This window comes from Ascidia mentula, chromosome 9 (assembly GCF_947561715.1).
Source record: "Ascidia mentula chromosome 9, kaAscMent1.1, whole genome shotgun sequence".
NCBI lineage: Eukaryota > Metazoa > Chordata > Ascidiacea > Phlebobranchia > Ascidiidae > Ascidia > Ascidia mentula.
The window spans coordinates 12,943,897-12,965,442 of NC_138574.1; the positions used below are offsets into that span (position 1 = coordinate 12,943,897).

Below are 21,546 nucleotides of genomic sequence, written 5' to 3' on the forward strand. Positions count from 1 at the left end.
ATGAAGAAGCAAAATGATGAATTAGATCGCGTTCGGGACACAGCAAATACGTGTTTTAAGTAAATGATACTGTACACTTTAACTGTACATATATCTACAACTGCGGGGAGTTTAACTATTACCAGGAACCGCTGTAAGCGAAAAAGACATTGCAGATGATTCATACAATTTTTTGGCGGGACTTTCTCCTACGTCACTCAACATTTTAAGTTCTTACTTGCCAGCAAGGAATGAATAGCCACGCTTAAAACATCCTGTTTGACGTTTTGATTGGCGATGCATCGTAATATCCGTTTTTGTGACTTACTTGTGTGCTGTGATTTACCGAGTATAAGTTTCGGGACATTAGGCTTTCGGGATAATCAAAGCACGTGACTTTGCTGTTACGTCATACAGAGCAACAGAAAAAAAATCTCGGGCCATTGCTAACATTGCACCAACCTAAAAGCACTGGTTTACTGATTATGTGGATAGCGTCCTATATACAAAACAAACGCAAGTGAGCAACTTAGTTGATTGGTGACTAACAAAACGTTGTGGGTGTTACAAGACAGGTTCTCTAGTTTGCAAAACACTTAAGCAGCACAACATAGTTAAGCCTAAGCGAAATAGTGACAGAAACGTTGCTGCTGTATTTAAACGTTTGTAGTAAGATTGCGTTTAAAACCTTAGGACATGACAAATATAAATATGACGTCATTGTTGGGGAAATTCTGCCGGGATTTTTCCCCTTGTGATTCCCATCAAAGATTGGATGAGTATTTGAATTCCACCGTTTCGTTGGACTACGGAGAATTGCTAACAGCTAATGGAAGACCTTTTGTGCAGGTTTTTATGATACATTGTTTAAAGTAAACTACAGTTGTTGACCGAATTAAATTTAAATTTTCGATATTTTTCAAATACTGGCCCCTTGTACGTTTTTTGTTGCGACATTGCAGTAATTACAACCTTGGGCTCCTTTTGGGGTAAGAGTTCATCAATTTCTATGGTGTAATTGGATTGCTAGCAGCACCCTGAAACACCTTGTTTTCAGATACAACGAACTTGCGACGCTGCGTTGATTGCAGCAAATTTTCCTTCAATCAACATGGCTGCCCATCTTGTACTAGCATTGCTCTCAATTATTGCAGCACCGATTTCTTTGTTTACAAATATCGGCGTCATTCTGACCATCAACAACGATAAAGAATTAAATTATACACGAGGGTTGCTCGTCAAGAACATGGCTGTATCAGACTTGCTATTTGGTTTCGTCGGTGGACTTTTAATCGCTTATGTCCAGCTCGAACTGGTGGTCAGCTTGTATGTTGGGTAAGTGCATGTGATTAACTTACTGCTCTAAAATCCACGAGCCTTCGTTCCCACGCTAATTACAAGCAGTACAACATCCGTGTGAGTGCATGGCTTGAGAGTTTAACCGTTTAGTTCATAATTATGATTAGTATAGCAGCGAACTAAATGTTAAACTAGGGAACAAGTTCGATCCCAGACAGTGTTGAGTTGTCTATGATTGGATGATCCTGACTTGTATCAAACAATGCTAAATAATAACAAACTAGCCATATTCACTCATGCGTAACGAGGTCTAACCTCAGGTCCTTGACTGGCGTACATGTTATCTTCTTAGACTTTTGATATTGAGTTTATTTTATTTTTAATGCACTAACTAGGAATTATTTTGTCGTTATTTAAGGTCTTCGTCCAACTTTTTGGCTCGTGTCGTTTTCAACATTCCCCTGGTTTATGCGCAAGGTTACCTGCTGCGGATTGCTGTTGTAACAAATATGATATTTATGACCATTTCAGTGTTCGATCTTCACAAGAAAATTTCTGGACCCTTTCGGTACCACTAATTTTTATTTGCAGCAAAATTATAAATAAACATTTCTTTTTAAAGAACCTGAGCCGCATAATATGGCAGTTTACAACCAAGTTACATGACATGTTAAACATGTAAATCTATAGTTCAGTGATCCACAACCTTTTTGTGGTTGCGTACAACTTAGAGGTAAAACAATTTCGACAAGTACCACCTAGTTGAGTGTCACAAAGTAACCTAGGGGATGAAGTAACCAACATTTTGGGATCACTTACGGTTTTTTAAGTTCGAACTATATTCCGCAAATTACGAAAAGGTGCTCGCGTACTACCTAGAATGCAGTCCACTAGTGGTATGCGCACCACCGGTTGGGAAACAGTGATCTAGTTGAACGTTTTTAATGCATCTGGTTTATTTTCAGAAGTATTATGTTGCTTCTACGCTGCTATTGATAGACATTTCCTGTTTTAAACCTCCTTTACGTTCATTGTAGAATTCATTGCATTTTACTGCAAGAAATACAGTGGTTAAATTACGCCTGGATATGTCTATCAACAGCGGTATACTGCCTAGCTTTATCTGGTCATAATTCAAATAACACTTCTAACTTTTGGCAGGTACGTGATTTTCAAGCAGGAAAAACTACCCTTGATGCAAAAAGTTTGTGTCTTCACGTGGTGTATTGTAGCTGTTTGTTACACTTATCCAATGTTTGGACACTGGGCTTACTACACACTATTTCCGTTCGGCCCGTTTGTTTCTACAATTGGCAGGTTCTTGATTCTTTTATCCATTGTGAATTGTCCAAAGCGATTTTGGCCAGTTAATAGGCCTGTATTACCTATAGATGCACTGCCTTCGACGGATCGGACGGAATTTGGTTGCTTAGATCCATTTACATCATTGGGCTATGTTTTATCCTAACTACGGTTGTTTATATCACCTTGTACGCCAAATGTTGCGTTAAAGAATGGAAAGGCATGTCCAGGTAAATGCAATGGCTTTACTCTGTTTCTTTTGCACTAGCCGCCAATAAAATTTCTCATGAATAGGTGCCAACATATAATGCGTTCTGACACGAAATCTTGTTCAATTTTAGTATTCTCATTTGCTCGTTTATGCAGAAAGTTGGCGTAGAAATTTTGACCTGAGTGCTTTTGAATAACACATTGATTTCATTCCAGTGTGACAAGACGGAGGCAAATTGCGAGATCCAAACTCACAGCCATTAGCTTTTCCCTGTACACTTTTCCTTGCCTGATGTACATCTGCGCAGCAATGGAACAAGGGAAAGTTGTTACACCGGCGGTGGAAACCTTCCTTATAGTGTTCTGTCTTGTTGGATGTTGCCTGGCCTTTTCAATGAACTACTATCTGCAAATCTCATTCCGGAAATCAGCCAGGTCGCTTGCTAAAGAAACCATTCCTCGGAAAGTTAGACAGCTACGCTTGCAAGCGGGACTTGGTAGTTTGTGAAAGCAATGCCAGCTGAATAAGTTTGTGCAGTCGGTTTCATATGCGAAAGTTTAAGTTGCCAATCAACCGATTTATCAGTTTCAGAATTATATTTTCTTTTTTATACATGGTCTCTTCCTATTAACTGTGATCGTTGCTCGTGTGTTTGTTGGTATCATGCTGGTGCCTTCTACGCTTGTGCAGTTGCTAGGATGTTGACACTGGCGGGCTGACAAGATGATAAGGTATTAGAAGCTGACGAAACTCAACTGCAGCGCTCATTGTGTAGACTGGTGAAAAGCAGTCGAACTGCATTTTTTGTCAAAACGGAATCGTATTGAGATAAATTTAGGCAAAAAGCATCTCAGTCAAAATTGCAACAGACTATCCGGGTATTCCATATGATTTATTTCCCTAAAGTAAACGTTTTGTCGCAGGCATCATTCTGTAATCAAAGGTTTGTTGATTTTGCTGGATTGGTGAACCTGATGTGCTTTGTGATTGCGCTGATATCTGTTAGCATTCAAGTTCATAACTTTCCGCAGTCTATTTACGAAAGCAAACTATGTTGGATTGCAGCAAAAGTGTTTGAAGTCGATTTGTTTTTATGGACAAAGAGAATCCTTTTTTTTGAAAGCGAAATATATTTGTTTAAAATACCAAGAATGACTGGTTTTAGCCTGGAAACTAACGTTACATAAGGTGGAAATCGCCAGGCGCAGTTGCAACAGAATGTGGAATGGTTCCCAAAATCACTTTACTAAAAAGGGTCATGTAGGCTATAGGCCTACTATGCCTTGCCTCCAAACGGAGAGGTTTCTATTGCAAAAGCCTGGCGCCCTGCATAAAATCTCATTTGATTTCTAAAATAAGGTTACAGTAAAAGTCTTGCGAGATGCGAATACTAGAACTGACCTTAATTATTGACCAGTAGCTTACAACTTGTTGGAAGTTCTGCACACCTTAGGTCGCTGCAGAAATTATTCTCTTGGAACTGTCTAGATGTGGGTGTTTCATTTTACTTTTTAAGTTTTTTCTTGTTTTATGTTTTAGAATACTGATGATGCTTTAGGAGCGAAATATATATTCACAAAATTAGGTGTATTGGGCGATTGTACAATAATCTAGGTCAGTCCTAATGAAGATTAGAAATATAGTTGCATTTTCTGCTGGAGTGGCACATGCTTAGTATAACTAGTACACAATTTCAAGTGTTTTACAATACTTTCTTCGTACCTCAACCATGCACAAGTAGACGGTTAACAGTGTTGTACGTTGATAGACACAGATAGACATAGAGGCGTTGTTTTTTCTAGTTCCTGTAAGCTAGCAAAGCTGCATCCGCATCTGCAGTTAGTTTAAACGTAAACTACTGGATGAACTTTGTATACAGAACAATGTGTAATATAGTGTGTCAGAGATATAAAATTACTCACATAAAGTGGCAGACGATCAGTGTTAGATCTGACCGGTTTGAAATTTAAACAAACTTTTATTGTAAAGGACTGAAAACCTAAAAACCATGTTTGGAATAAACAGGCGATTTTGACTGTGGTGGAAGTTATTTCCAACAGGTTTATAAAATAAAATGCTTACAAATGGTACAAGAATATATCAGCAACGATAGACAGTTTTTGTTGAGACTTACGTTACCTACGGTCATGGAAAGGTTCTACGCGCACTAACTTTCATATTTTATCCAAGTAGCACACGTATAAGTCAACATAGGTTCGAGTCCAGCGTTATTTATGGCGTCAACAAAACAGAAATTATTTTATCTGGTAACTGCATTCGTTTTGCTTCTGCTGGTTGCACACACCTATCGCGGAAAACATTTCCCACAAATTGTTGACAAGGCTGCATGTCAAACAAAGCACCAACATCCACGAACCGATGCAGTGGTTTTACTGACGCAATGCCGGTCGGGATCCAGTTTCCTCGGGGAACTTTTCAACCAAAGAACCGACGTCGCTTACTTCTACGAACCACTCTATCCCTTCCCCAATACAGATGACGAGATATGGGAAAGCAGAATTAAAGTGCTGGAAAGAATAATTAAATGTGAATTCAAGCTGGAGGAACTTTATAAGGAGGCGTTTAATCATAGTAAAAAGCCAGACATAAACAGGTAAAGTTAGTTATGCATACCTTCATACACACTTAAGAAACTATTGAGGAATAGGCTATCAACAAAACTTTTAAAAATCATTTTAATTTATAAACCATTAGGTTTACAGGCTTGGCAGGCCAGGCATTGTATTACTGTGTTATTATTACACCAATTTCATTTTTCAATTACTCCTGGCATAAAACAAGCAGATTTACACCATTTGAGACTCTATAAAATAATTGTAGATATGGAGAAACAACCTGTAACTAAATATTACTCTAATTTTAAAATTAAACCATAAACCACAGGAAAACATTTTCAATGCTTTGTTACAGTAAATGCATGAAGCACAAAATTTGCTTCACTGCGCTGTCAAAGATGAGCCGGTTCATGTCCAGAGATACCAACATTTGTAAATTCAACAACCAACATCAGACCTGCCCACAACCCATCGACGAAAGCAAACTTTCTGAGCACTGCAAAAAAAGTCTTTTGCGAGCAATGAAAGTTAACTACTTGCCAAGAATGGATAGATTGGTCGACTTGCTACAGGATGCAGTTTTGAATGTGAAAGTGATCCATTTAGTGCGAGATCCCCGTGCTATTGTGAAGTCTAGAATTGCCGATGCACCTCCTAACAGGAATACCGAACTTGTGGCGAGGTATTAATCTTTGTAGATATGTTTTTAAGTTTGGAAATTGGGTGAATTGAAGCACAAACAATACCTTTACTATATCATAGTCACTTTTATGGCTTTATAGTTTGGTCCGCGAACTGTCAGTTGCAGCTGTCAAGCAATATTTAATGCTGGATAAAGACTTTATTTAACTTGCTTTCTGTGAAAAAACAACTTATTTTAAATCTTAAACCTTTTTTAAATGTTAAGGCATGATTTTGGGGGGAAATCTGCATAATATAAATATTCTTCAAAATTTTTTAAGTTAAGTTAAAGCTAAAATAAACTGTATTTTTGCAACTATAACATTGCCAGCATGTTGCCAACAGACAACAGGCCAAGTTAATATGCGAACGCCACAACCAGAACACCAAGTTTACCGATGAGGAACCACAGAGCACCAACATTCGAAGCAAAATCGTTCGAATTAGACACGAAGACTTTGCAATGAATCCCATTCAATCCGCTGAATATCTCTACGATTTTATTGGGATCAACATGACACCTCAAATGCGGCAATGGATTATCGATGCAACTTCCCCGAAAAATAACCCACAGCTGTCCAAGTCAAATTCCCAAGGAACAAAACGGAATTCGGGTGAAGTTGTGACAGCTTGGCGCAAAAAACTAACCTGGGAACAAGTGGAGGAAATTCAGAATGTTTGCGAGGAACCGATGAGAAGGCTGGGCTACAAGTTGTTGAATGCCAAGGAGGAAATGAACAACACCAACATAAGCACGTTTTAACTTTCACTGCAATTTATTTCGCTGTAAATCGAGTCTTGATGTACCAGAGGTTGTAATTTGGTCATTTAACCATTTTTCTTTTGAATTAACGATCCTTGATTGGAAGAAAAAATATCCCCAAATTTTGTCAAACGTTCAACATAATTTTAGACATAAAAAAGCAGTAACTTTATGCACGCATTGTTTGTGCAAAATCAGTGGCCACAATCTATTTTTATTTGAATTACTTGTTGGCTAAAGGAGTTTAGAACACAAACAAACGGTGAGCAAGACTGAAGAAACAACGATTTTTCATAAATATCACAAACGTATTTCATCGCAGAATCCTACTTTGGATTTCAAATCGAGTGTGAGTCTTTGAAATGTTTCCAGTGTGTACTGACGCAAACCGTATGCAAAATTTATTGTGCTAACTTCTTATCATCAAGATTTGGTAAAACTTGAAGAGAAATGCATTTCATGGTTGGTTGGTCACCCGAAATGTGAAAGTTTGGCAACAAATGGTAAACGGATATTTTGAGCACATAAGTTTGCCACAGATGTGCAGTTTATGTGCAGTGCTGTTTCATGCAGGAAGCCGTTGGTTTGCCCAGTTCTTGTCATAGTTTGTAGTGAAGGTGCGTCATGTGTAAACTATGTGTTCGCACAGTGTGAGATATACATGTTTCAGTTGAGTCAGTGTAAAAAGTGACTGTTTGTGCGATAAAGGTTGCCGATTTGCTAGAGTGAATTTACCAACACATATGTGAGAGGTATAGTTGTTGCGCTATGTCTAAACATATTCCAGTGTGCGTTCATGGTTTAGCAGTGCTTGTGTGGTGGCAGCCGATCAGACTATTAACACCGGAATGAGGTCTAGAAATCAGACGCCACATTATTTTGTGCCTTGGTTTGTTTCAGTGGTGGTTTACAATCAACTACTTTCGGGAAAGAGTCCCCCAGAAATTGTTGACGAGACTGCATTTCGAACAAAGCAGCAACACCAACGAACTGATGCACTGGTAAACACCGCGGGATTGGATATCGTCTGGGAACTTTTCAACCAAGTTCCGATATAACAAGTTGGCTGTCTAGTTTGCCGCTTGGTGGCGCATCAACCACAAACGAATGTAAAATGAAATGAAACCCAGATCACGTGATTAGGAGTGGACCAATCACATCGACCATCAACTGCCTCAGGTTTCTTTCTCTTGTCGAGCGAAACGAGGAGAGCCTGGCGTTTGTGCGTGTTTTTGTAATTGACTGCCAGCAGATCAACGAACAGTGGTGACCTTTATGCAAAAATCATTGAGGCGTTGCGGGACTACAAAAAAACAAAAGACTGGGCCGTGGAAAACAAACACATTTAAACTTGAGGCAAACCTGAGTGCGAACAGACAACAGGCCAAGTTGATATGCGAACGCCACAACCAGAACACCAAGTTTACCGATGAGGAACCACAGAGCACCAACATTCGAAGCAAAATCGTTCGAATTAGGCACGAAGACTTTGCAATGAATCCCATTCAATCCGCTGAATATCTCTACGATTTTATTGGGATCAACATGACACCTCAAATGCGGCAATGGATTATCGATGCAACTTCCCCGAAAAATAACCCACAGCTGTCAAAGTCCGATTCCCAAGGAACAAAACGGAATCCGGGTGAGGTTGTGACAGCTTGGCGCAAAAAACTAACCTGGAAACAAGTGGAGGAAATTCAGAATGTTTGCGAGGAACCGATGAGAAGGCTGGGCTACAAGTTGTTTAATACCAAGGAGGAAATGAACAACACCAACATAAGCACGTTTTAACTTTCACTGCAATTTATTTCGCTGTAAATCGAGTCTTGATCTACCAGAGGTTGTAATTTGGTCATTTAACCATTTTTCTTTTGAATTAGCGATCCTTGATTGGAAGAAAAAACATCCCCAAATTTTGTTCAACATAATTTTTCACATAAAACAGCAGTAACTTTATGCACGCAATGTTTATGCAAAAATTAGCGGCGAAAATCTACTTTTATTTCAATACTTGCAATGGACTTTAGAACACAAACAAACGGTTAGTAAGACTGAAGAAAAAACGATTTTTTATGAATGTCACAAACGTATTTCACCGCAGAATCCTACATTGGATTTCAAATCGAGCGTGAGTCTTTCATATGTTTTCTGTATGTATTGACGCAAACCGTAGGTAAAATTTATTGTGCTAACTTTATTACCTTATCATCAAGATTTGGTTAAACTTGAAGAGAAATGCATTTCATGGTTGGTTGGTCACCCGAAATGTGAAAGTTTGGCAACAAATGGTAAACGGATATTTTGAGCACATAAGTTTGCCACAGATGTGTAGTTTTTGTGCAGTGCTGTTTCATGCAGGAAGGCGTTGGTTTGCCCAGTCCTTGTCATAGTTGGTAGTGAAGGTACGTCATGTGTAAACTATGTGTTCGCACAGTGTGAGATATACATGTTTCAGTTGAGTCAGTGTAAAAAGTGACTGTTTGTGCGGTAAAGTTTGCCGATTTGCTACGATGAATTTAACAAACACATATGTGAAGAGTGAATTTAACAAACGCATATGTGAAGAGTGAATTAAGCAAACGTATATGTGAAGAGTGAATTTAACAAACACATATGTGAAGAGTGAATTTAACAAACGCATATGTGAAGAGTTACATTTATTGCTCCATGTGTAAACGTTTTACATCGGTACATTTATGGTTTAGCTGTGCTTGTGTGGTGGCAGTAAACTATATGTTCACACAGTGCGAGATATATACGTGTTTTTGTTGAGTCAGTGCAAAAAATGTCTTATCAACTGACTGTTTGTTCGGTAAAGGTTGCCGATTTGCTACAGTGAATTTACCAACACATATGTGAGAGGTATAGTTGTTGCGCTATGTCTAAACACATTCCAGTGTGCGTTCATGGTTTAACTGTGCTTGTGTGGTGGCAGCCGATCAGACTATTAACACCGGAATGAGGTCTCGAAAACAGACGCTACATTATTTTGTGCCTTGGTTTGTTTCAGTGGTGGTTTACAATCAACTACTTTCGGGAAAGAGTCCCCCAGAAATTGTTGACGAGACTGCATTTCGAACAAAGCAGCAACACCAACGAACTGATGCACTGGTAAACACCGCGGGATTGGATATCGTCTGGGAACTTTTCAACCAAGTTCCGATATAACAAGTTGGCTGTCTAGTTTGCCGCTTGGTGGCGCATCAACCACAAACGAATGTAAAATGAAATGAAACCCAGATCACGTGATTAGGAGTGGACCAATCACATCGACCATCAACTGCCTCAGGTTTCTTTCTCTTGTCGAGCGAAACGAGGAGAGCCTGGCGTTTGTGCGTGTTTTTGTAATTGACTGCCAGCAGATCAACGAACAGTGGTGACCTTTATGCAAAAATCATTGAGGCGTTGCGGGACTACAAAAAAACAAAAGACTGGGCCGTGGAAAACAAACACATTTAAACTTGAGGCAAACCTGAGTGCGAACAGACAACAGGCCAAGTTGATATGCGAACGCCACAACCAGAACACCAAGTTTACCGATGAGGAACCACAGAGCACCAACATTCGAAGCAAAATCGTTCGAATTAGGCACGAAGACTTTGCAATGAATCCCATTCAATCCGCTGAATATCTCTACGATTTTATTGGGATCAACATGACACCTCAAATGCGGCAATGGATTATCGATGCAACTTCCCCGAAAAATAACCCACAGCTGTCAAAGTCCGATTCCCAAGGAACAAAACGGAATCCGGGTGAGGTTGTGACAGCTTGGCGCAAAAAACTAACCTGGAAACAAGTGGAGGAAATTCAGAATGTTTGCGAGGAACCGATGAGAAGGCTGGGCTACAAGTTGTTTAATACCAAGGAGGAAATGAACAACACCAACATAAGCACGTTTTAACTTTCACTGCAATTTATTTCGCTGTAAATCGAGTCTTGATCTACCAGAGGTTGTAATTTGGTCATTTAACCATTTTTCTTTTGAATTAGCGATCCTTGATTGGAAGAAAAAACATCCCCAAATTTTGTTCAACATAATTTTTCACATAAAACAGCAGTAACTTTATGCACGCAATGTTTATGCAAAAATTAGCGGCGAAAATCTACTTTTATTTCAATACTTGCAATGGACTTTAGAACACAAACAAACGGTTAGTAAGACTGAAGAAAAAACGATTTTTTATGAATGTCACAAACGTATTTCACCGCAGAATCCTACATTGGATTTCAAATCGAGCGTGAGTCTTTCATATGTTTTCTGTATGTATTGACGCAAACCGTAGGTAAAATTTATTGTGCTAACTTTATTACCTTATCATCAAGATTTGGTTAAACTTGAAGAGAAATGCATTTCATGGTTGGTTGGTCACCCGAAATGTGAAAGTTTGGCAACAAATGGTAAACGGATATTTTGAGCACATAAGTTTGCCACAGATGTGTAGTTTTTGTGCAGTGCTGTTTCATGCAGGAAGGCGTTGGTTTGCCCAGTCCTTGTCATAGTTGGTAGTGAAGGTACGTCATGTGTAAACTATGTGTTCGCACAGTGTGAGATATACATGTTTCAGTTGAGTCAGTGTAAAAAGTGACTGTTTGTGCGGTAAAGTTTGCCGATTTGCTACGATGAATTTAACAAACACATATGTGAAGAGTGAATTTAACAAACGCATATGTGAAGAGTGAATTAAGCAAACGTATATGTGAAGAGTGAATTTAACAAACACATATGTGAAGAGTGAATTTAACAAACGCATATGTGAAGAGTTACATTTATTGCTCCATGTGTAAACGTTTTACATCGGTACATTTATGGTTTAGCTGTGCTTGTGTGGTGGCAGTAAACTATATGTTCACACAGTGCGAGATATATACGTGTTTTTGTTGAGTCAGTGCAAAAAATGTCTTATCAACTGACTGTTTGTTCGGTAAAGGTTGCCGATTTGCTACAGTGAATTTACCAACACATATGTGAGAGGTATAGTTGTTGCGCTATGTCTAAACACATTCCAGTGTGCGTTCATGGTTTAACTGTGCTTGTGTGGTGGCAGCCGATCAGACTATTAACACCGGAATGAGGTCTCGAAAACAGACGCCACATTATTTTGTGCCTTGGTTAGTTTCAGTGGTGGTTTACAATCAACTACTTTCGGGAAAGAGTCCCCCAGAAATTGTTGACGAGACTGCATTTCGAACAAAGCAGCAACACCAACGAACTGATGCACTGGTAAACACCGCGGGATTGGATATCGTCTGGGAACTTTTCAACCAAGTTCCGATATAACAAGTTGGCTGTCTAGTTTGCCGCTTGGTGGCGCATCAACCACAAACGAATGTAAAATGAAATGAAACCCAGATCACGTGATTAGGAGTGGACCAATCACATCGACCTTCAACTGCCTCAGGTTTCTTTCTCCTGTCGAGCGAAACGAGGAGAGCCTGGCGTTTGTGCGTGTTTTTGTAATTGACTGCCAGCAGATCAACGAACAGTGGTGACCTTTATGCAAAAATCATTGAGGCGTTGCGGGACTACAAAAAAACAAAAGACTGGGCCGTGGAAAACAAACACATTTAAACTTGAGGCAAACCTGAGTGCGAACAGACAACAGGCCAAGTTGATATGCGAACGCCACAACCAGAACACCAAGTTTACCGATGAGGAACCACAGAGCACCAACATTCGAAGCAAAATCGTTCGAATTAGGCACGAAGACTTTGCAATGAATCCCATTAAATCCGCTGAATATCTCTACGATTTTATTGGGATCAACATGACACCTCAAATGCGGCAATGGATTATCGATGCAACTTCCCCCAAAAATAACCCACAGCTGTCAAAGTCCGATTCCCAAGGAACAAAACGGAATCCGGGTGAGGTTGTGACAGCTTGGCGCAAAAAACTAACCTGGAAACAAGTGGAGGAAATTCAGAATGTTTGCGAGGAACCGATGAGAAGGCTGGGCTACAAGTTGTTTAATACCAAGGAGGAAATGAACAACACCAACATAAGCACGTTTTAACTTTCACTGCAATTTATTTCGCTGTAAATCGAGTCTTGATCTACCAGAGGTTGTAATTTTGTCATTTAACCATTTTTCTTTTGAATTAGCGATCCTTGATTGGAAGAAAAAACATCCCCAAATTTTGTTCAACATAATTTTTCACATAAAACAGCAGTAACTTTATGCACGCAATGTTTATGCAAAAATTAGCGGCGAAAATCTACTTTTATTTCAATACTTGCAATGGACTTTAGAACACAAACAAACGGTTAGTAAGACTGAAGAAAAAACGATTTTTTATGAATGTCACAAACGTATTTCACCGCAGAATCCTACATTGGATTTCAAATCGAGCGTGAGTCTTTGAAATGTTTCCAGTGTGTACTGACGCAAACCGTAGGCAAAATTTATTGTGCTAACTTCTTATCATCAAGATTTGGTAAAACTTGAAAAGAAATACATTTCATGGTTGGTTGGTCACCCGAAATGTGCAAGTTGGGCAACAAAATGGTAAACGGATATTTTGAGCACATAAGTTTGCCACAAATGTGCAGTTTATGTGCAGCGCTGTTACATGTAGGAAGGCGTTGGTTTGCCCAGCGCTTGTCATAGTTTGTATAGTGAAGTAACGTCGTGTGTAAACTATATGTTCGCCCAGTGTGAGATATACATGTTTCAGTTTAGTCAGTGTAAAAAATGACTGTTTGTGCGATAAAGTTTGCCGATTTGCTACGATGAATTTAACAAACGCATATGTGAAGAATTACATTTATTGCGCCATGTGTAAACGTTTTACATCGGTACGTTTACGGTTTAGCTGTGCTTGTGTGGTGGCACTAAACTATATGTTCACACAGTGCGAGATATATACGTGTTTAAGTTAAGTAAGTGCAAAAAATGTCTTATCAACTGACTGTTTGTACGGTAAAGGTTGCCGATTTGCTAGAGTGAATTTACCAACACATATGTGAGAGGTATAGTTTTTGCGCTATGTCTAAACATATTCCAGTGTGCGTTCGTGGTTTAGCTGTGCTTGTGTGGTGGCATCCGATCAGACTATTAACACCGGAATGAGGTCTAGAAAACAGACGCCACTTTATTTTGTGCCTTGGTTTGTTTCAGTGGTGGTTTACAATCAACTACTTTCGGGAAAGAGTCCCCCAGAAATTGTTGACGAGACTGCATTTCGAACAAAGCAGCAACATCAACGAACTGATGCACTGGTAAACACCAGTCGGGATTGGATATCGTCTGGGAACGTTTCAACCAAGTTCAGATATAACAAGTTGGCTGTCTAGTTTGCCGCTTGGTGGCGCATCAACCACAAACGAATGTAAAATGAAATGAAACCCAGATCACGTGATTAGAAGTGGACCAATCACATCGACCTTCAACTGCCTCAGGTTTCTTTCTCCTGTCGAGCGAAACGAGCTTGGCGTTTGTGCGTGCTTTTTGTAATGACTGCCATAGCAGATCAACGAACAGTGTTGACATATGTGCAACAATCATTGGGGCGTTGCGGGACGAGAAAAAAGACAAAAGACTAAACGGCGGGAACAAAACACATATAAACTTGAAGCAAACCTGAGTGCCGAAATCTGCAGATGTCCCACAAAATTTCACTCAGGATTTGAATGTTTTGCGTAAAGTGCTTAAAATGCATTTATTCTGGCATAGTTTTCTTTCATAAATAATAATTGGAGGGGATATTAAAATAGCAATAGATTATCGACGCATTTTTTCCGATTCTTTGAGTTACGAACCAGAATATTTTTAAAGTTCAAATAACCTGGCTACATTTTTGTGCTTTAGAAAGTACGGACGATCCGAATTTCCTAAATGTTTTTTTTTCGCTGTGATTGAGCTTGGCTGGGCGACAGTTTGATTTTTCTGACAAAGGTTGAGCGTTTACATATGTGTGCTCGAGACAGTGCATGCTGTTTCCAACTATATCTGCGCAGCTTGTGACTAACCGACTAACTAACCAGACAGAAAACATTTCACTTTGTGATGACTTGTACTTAGATATAGCGTTAAAGTGAGCATATCAACATCAAAGTAAATTTCACACTTTAAATGATGTAAATAACTTAACTAAGAATTGTGTATCTGGGCTAACTTCTATCTTTTGTGCATAGCAGAGAATAGCGCCCGTATTGAAGTCGTTGGAATCCCATCCAGTGTTTGTCGAAATGAGATTTACAAAACCGACGATATTTTATTTGCTATCTGGATTATTTTTGCTTGCGGTTGCAATCAACTACTTTGGCGAAACGAATTTTCTATGGCTCGTTGAGAAGAGTTATCTACATCCATCGAAAAGACATCAACGAACTGATGCAGTGGTTTTACTGACGCAATGCCGGTCGGGATCCAGTTTCCTCGGGGAACTTTTCAACCAAAGAACCGACGTCGCTTACTTCTACGAACCACTCTATCCCTTCCCTGATGACAAGATGTGGGAAAGCAAAATTAAAGTGCTGGAAAGAATAATTAAATGTGAATTCAAGCTGGAGGAACTTTATGAGGGGGCGTTCAATCATAGTAAAAAGACAGACATAAACAGGTAAAGTTAGCTATGCATACCTTCATACACACTTAAGAAACTATTGAGAAATAGGCTATCATCAAAACTTTTAAAAATCATTTTTATTTATAAAACATAAGGTTTGCTGGCTTGGCAGCACAGGCATTGTGTTGCTGCGTTATTAATAAACCAATTTCATTTCCCAATTACTCCTGGCATCAAACAAGCAGATTTACACCATTTGAGACTCTATAAAATAATTGTAGATATGGAGAAACAACCTGTAACTAAAGATTACTCTAATTTTAAAATTTAACCATGAACCACGAGGAAACATTTCCAATGCCTTTTTGTAGTCAATGCATGAAGCACAAAATTTGCTTCACTGCGCTGTCAAAGATGAGCCGGTTCATGTCCAGAGATACCAACATTTGTAAATTCAACAACCAACATCAGACCTGCCCACAACCCATCGACGAAAGCAAACTTTCTGAGCACTGCAGAAAAAATCTTTTGCGAGCAATGAAAGTTAACTACTTGCCAAGAATGGATAGATTGGTCGACTTGCTACAGGATCCAGTTTTGAATGTGAAAGTGATCCATTTAGTGCGAGATCCCCGTGCTATTGTGAAGTCTAGAATTGCCGATGCACCTCCTAACAGGAATACCGAACTTGTGGCGAGGTATTAATCTTTGTAGATATGTTTTTAAGTTTGGAAATTGGGTGAATTGAAGCACAAACAATACCTTTACTATATCATAGTCACTTTTATGGCTTTATAGTTTGGTCCGCGAACTGTCAGTTGCAGCTGTCAAGCAATATTTAATGCTGGATAAAGACTTTATTTAACTTGCTTTCTGTGAAAAAACAACTTATTTTAAATCTTAAACCTTTTTTAAATGTTAAGGCATGATTTTGGGGGGAAATCTGTATAATATAAATATTCTTCAAAATTTTTTAAGTTAAGTTAAAGCTAAAATAAACTGTATTTTTGCAACTATAACATTGCCAGCATGTTGCCAACAGACAACAGGCCAAGTTAATATGCGAACGCCACAACCAGAACACCAAGTTTACCGATGAGGAACCACAGAGCACCAACATTCGAAGCAAAATCGTTCGAATTAGACACGAAGACTTTGCAATGAATCCCATTCAATCCGCTGAATATCTCTACGATTTTATTGGGATCAACATGACACCTCAAATGCGGCAATGGATTATCGATGCAACTTCCCCAAAAAATAACCCACAGCTGTCCAAGTCCAATTCCCAAGGAACAAAACGGAATTCGGGTGAAGTTGTGACAGCTTGGCGCAAAAAACTAACCTGGAAACAAGTGGAGGAAATTCAGAATGTTTGCGAGGAACCGATGAGAAGGCTGGGCTACAAGTTGTTGAATGCCAAGGAGGAAATGAACAACACCAACATAAGCACGTTTTAACTTTCATTGCAATTTATTTCGCTGTAAATCGAGTCTTGATCTACCAGAGATTGTAATTTTGTCATTTAACCATTTTTCTTTTGAATTAGCGATCCTTGATTGGAAGAAAAAACATCCCCAAATTTTGTCAAACGTTCAACATAATTTTAGACATAAAAAAGCAGTAACTTTATGCACGCATTGTTTGTGCAAAATCAGTGGCCACAATCTATTTTTATTTGAATTACTTGTTGGCTAAAGGAGTTTAGAACACAAACTAACGGTTAGCAAGACTGAAGAAACAACGATTTTTTATAAATATCACAAACGTATTTCATCGCAGAATCCTACTTTGGATTTCAAATCGAGTGTGAGTCTTTGAAATGTTTCCAGTGTGTACTGACGCAAACCGTATGCAAAATTTATTGTGTCAACTTCTTATCATCAAGATTTGGTAAAACTTGAAGAGAAATGCATTTCATGGTTGGTTGGTCACCCGAAATGTGAAAGTTTGGCAACAAATGGTAAACGGATATTTTGAGCACATAAGTTTGCCACAGATGTGCAGTTTATGTGCAGTGCTGTTTCATGCAGAAAGGCGTTGGTTTGCCCAGTCCTTGTCATAGTTTGTAGTGAAGGTGCTTCATGAGTAAACTATGTGTTCGCACAGTGTGAGATATACATGTTTCAGTTGAGTCAGTGTAAAAAATGACTGTTTGTGCGGTAAAGTTTGCCGATTTGCTACGAGGAATTTAACAAACGCATATGCTACGGTGATTATAACAAACGCATATGTGAAGAGTTACATTTATTGCTCCATGTGTAAACGTTTTACATCGGTACGTTTATGGTTTAGCTGTGCTTGTGTTGTGGCAGTAAACTATGTATTCACACAGTGCGAGATATACACATATTTTTGTTTGAGTCAGTGCAAAAAATGTCTTATCAACTGACTGTTTGTACGGTAAAGGTTGCCGATTAGCTACAGTGAATTTACCCACACATATGTGAGAGGTATAGTTGTTGCGCTATGTCTAAACATATTCCAGTGTGCGTTCATGGTTTAGCTGTGCTTGTGTGGTGGCAGCCGATCAGACTATTAACACCGGAATGAGGTCTAGAAAACAGACGCCACATTATTTTGTGCCTTGGTTTGTTTCAGTGGTGGTTTACAATCAACTACTTTCGGGAAAGAGTCCCCCAGAAATTGTTGACGAGACTGCATTTCGAACAAAGCAGCAACACCAACGAACTGATGCACTGGTAAACACCGCGGGATTGGATATCGTCTGGGAACTTTCCAACCCAGTTCCGATATAACAAGCTGGCTGTCTACTTTGCCGTTTGGTGGCGCATCAGCCATAAACGAATGTAAAATGAAATGAAACCCAGATCACGTGATTAGAAGTGGACCAATCACATCGACCTTCAACTGCCTCAGGTTTCTTTCTCCTGTCGAGCGAAACGAGGAGAGCCTGGCGTTTGTGCGTGTTTTTGTAATTGACTGCAAGCAGATCAACGAACAGTTGTGACCTTTGTGCAAAAACCATTGGGGCGTTGCGGGACGAGAAAAAGACACAAGACTGGGCCGCTGGAACAAAACACATATAAACTTGAGGCAAACCTGAGTGGCGAAAATCTGCAGATGTCCCACAAAATTTCACTCAGGATTTAAATGTTTTGCGTAAAATGCTTAAAATGCATTTATTCTGCCATAGACTTCTTTCATAAATAATAATTGAAGGGGATATTAAAATAGCAATAGATTATCGACGCTATTTTTCCGCTTCTTTAAGTTACGAAACAGAATCCTTTTGAAGTTCCAATAACCTGGCTAAAATTTTATGCTTTATAAATTACGGACAATCCGAATTTCCTAAATTTGTGAAGTCCTTTTTTTAGTGAAATCTTGCCGTAGTTATTGCTCTGCTTTAAAGCAAACAATGTTATTCACTGCTGACCCCTTCAAGAAATTCACGGTCTTCTTGACGTGTAAGGGCCCTGCTGGCTGACCACAATAGCCACTGTTACTGAGCTTGGCTTGGCTTGGCGACAGTTTGATTTTTTCTGTTGTAAGTGTTTATACATGTGTGCTTGAGACATCTGTGCAGTTTGCGACTGGCTTCAGTATACCGACTAACTAACCAGACAGAAAACATTTCACTTTGTGATGACTTGTACTTAGATATAGCGTTAAAGTGAGCATATCAACATCAAAGTGAATGTCATACCTTAAATAATGTAAGTAACTTCATTAGGAATTGTGTATATGACCTAACTTGTATCGTTGTGCATACCAGAGAATAGTGCCCGTATTGAAGTCGTTGGAATCCCATCCAGTGTTTGTCGAAATGAGATTAAGAAAACTGTCCATATTTTATTTGCTATCTGGATTGTTTTTGCTTGCGGTGGCAATCAACTACTTTGGCGGAACGAATTTATTATGGGTCGTTGAGAAAAGTTATCTACATCCATCGAAAGGACATCAACGAACTGATGCAGTGGTTTTACTGACGCAATGTCGGTCGGGATCCAGTTTCCTCGGGGAACTTTTCAACCAAAGAACCGACGTCGCTTACTTCTACGAACCACTCTATCCCTTCCCTGATGACAAGATGTGGGAAAGCAAAATTAAAGTGCTGGAAAGAATAATTAAATGTGAATTCAAGCTAGAGGAACTTTATGAGGGGGCGTTCAATCATAGTCAAAAGACTGACAAGTTCAGGTAAATTAAGGGATATTTTTGCATTTCTATCTAAAACAAGCACACAAATTAATATTGCAAATTATACAAGCCCCATCAGGCTCTCTACAAAACATTTATTTCAATATTTTTCCTACGTTTTGAGATCGTATGAACTAAATACCTCCAAATGGGACATTTAATTCTAATTTCAATGCAAGCAATTTCCGGAATTTCACGCGTCCAATTTCCGCATGTTTTAATGATGATAATTTGTCTCAGTTTTGAATGAGTAAGATGGGCTGCCGAAACTCTGTAGGATGCTGTCCATATAGAGAGGGCAAGCTCGTTATTGTAAATTTTGGATCTTTTTGCAAATCGACTGTAAAGCATTGCGACTAATCAAAATGCAACAAGCTTATACTATAGGTTGTACTCCTCCGAAAATTTAGTGAACAACGAGTAAATCTGGGATATTGTTTTCAGAGTTTTTTATTGCTTTGTTACAGCCTATGCATGAAGCAAAAAATTTGCTTCACTGCGCTGTCAAAGATGAGCCGGTTCATGTCCAGAGATACCAACATTTGTAAATTCAACAACCAACATCAGACCTGCCCACAACCCATCGACGAAAGCAAACTTTCTGAGCACTGCAGAAAAAGTCTTTTGCGAGCAATGAAAGTTAACTACTTGCCAAGAATGGATAGATTGGTCGACTTGCTACAGGATCCGGTTTTGAATGTAAAAGTGATCCATTTGGTTCGAGATCCCCGTGCTATTGTGAAGTCCCGCGTAGAAACACCATTAGTCAAAGGTGTAACACCTGTTGCGAGGTATTGATCTATCTAATAATCCAATTGTTCTATTATGCACAAACGAGATTTTCAGGCGGTGGTAAAAGTGAGCTTAAACGTCGTTCGGTTAATGAAGCAACCAATAGAAACTTAAACTTACTAACTACAAGAAATCTTACTTAGATGGCCCTATATTGGCCTACAGGTAAACAAAATGGTTTATTTTTCGTGTAAATTTTATGGTTCCTGCATGTTTTTTTTTACTTTCACCCTTGTTTTCATCCAATATAACCGAAAACATGTTCTAAAATAATCTTTTGTAGCCTAAGTGTTAGGATAAGCCCAACATTTGTTTTGTCACATTTTATATCGATTTAACTCACAAACAGAACAGAAGCCAAGTTGATATGCGAACGCTACAACCAGAATGTCAAGTTTACTGAAGAGGGACTACGTAACGCCAAAATTCGAAGCAAAATCGTTCGAATTAGGCACGAAGACTTTACAATGAATCCCATTCAATCCGCTGAATATCTCTACGATTTTATTGGGATCAACATGACACCTCAAATGCGGCAATGGATTATCGATGCAACTTCCCCTAAAAATAACCCACAGCTGTCCAAGTCCGATTCCCAAGGAACAAAACGGAATCCGGGTGAAGTTGTGACAGCTTGGCGCAAAAAACTAACCTGGGAACAAGTGGTGGAAATTCAGAATGTTTGCGAGGAACCGATGAGAAGGCTGGGCTACAAGTTGTTGAATGCCAAGGAGGAAATGAACAACAACAACATAAGCACGTTTTAACTTTCACTGCAACTTATGTCGCTGTAGATCGAGTGTAGACTCTGAACGCCTGGCCTGCGAGGGCCAAGTCTCAGAGAGGGTATAGCCTATACTTCGTTGAAACACGCCGTTTCCTTTTCCCGGTGTATTATCACTGTTACGACGGTTTTCTGTAAAAATCAGCGATCACAACACAGTCAAAAATAAACGGTAGTATGCACTTACCAACTGTTTTCGAACAGGCCGCGTTTACTAATAACAGCTTAATTTGCAGCAACATTTACAGTTAAGCCAACATCTCCTGAAAGGGTATAAACAATTTTACCTACACAAACTATTTTACCCTTCCAGCACGCTGCAAACAAGTGAACTAATCAATACCAAGCAACAATGGCATTCGAAAGGAACTGTTACGCAGAGTGGTCATTGTTTCGTCACTATGAATGATCTGTATTGAACGTGGAGATGTAACACTAAGGTTCTTTGTTATCCAACAGCGTTTGTTGTAAGTTAACTGTG

At 39.2% G+C, this 21,546-nt stretch overlaps 3 protein-coding genes across 3 annotated transcripts; all 3 read left to right on the forward strand.

The window, feature by feature from the left end:
* The first annotated feature begins 449 nt into the window (after positions 1–449).
* LOC145914624 (uncharacterized) lies at positions 450–6,811 on the forward strand. The gene is made up of 9 exons (XM_083002445.1): positions 450–828; positions 1,037–1,314; positions 1,697–1,846; positions 2,440–2,595; positions 2,670–2,810; positions 3,007–3,256; positions 5,134–5,405; positions 5,723–6,049; positions 6,394–6,811. Exons 1-9 carry the CDS (start codon positions 676–678, stop codon positions 6,809–6,811), a joined length of 2,145 nt encoding a protein of 714 aa, XP_082858571.1. The 5' UTR covers positions 450–675.
* A 3,918-nt stretch (positions 6,812–10,729) lies between these two features.
* On the forward strand, positions 10,730–17,775 carry LOC145913573 (carbohydrate sulfotransferase 1-like). Its single transcript, XM_083001290.1, has 4 exons — positions 10,730–14,216; positions 14,952–15,379; positions 15,697–16,023; positions 16,368–17,775. Exons 2-4 carry the CDS (start codon positions 15,006–15,008, stop codon positions 16,783–16,785), a joined length of 1,119 nt encoding a protein of 372 aa, XP_082857416.1. The 5' UTR covers positions 10,730–14,216; positions 14,952–15,005; the 3' UTR covers positions 16,786–17,775.
* Positions 17,776–19,019: 1,244 nt separating this feature from the next.
* On the forward strand, positions 19,020–21,048 carry LOC145913852 (carbohydrate sulfotransferase 1-like). Its single transcript, XM_083001615.1, has 3 exons — positions 19,020–19,489; positions 19,957–20,280; positions 20,631–21,048. Exons 1-3 carry the CDS (start codon positions 19,116–19,118, stop codon positions 21,046–21,048), a joined length of 1,116 nt encoding a protein of 371 aa, XP_082857741.1. The 5' UTR covers positions 19,020–19,115.
* Positions 21,049–21,546: the final 498 nt, after the last annotated feature.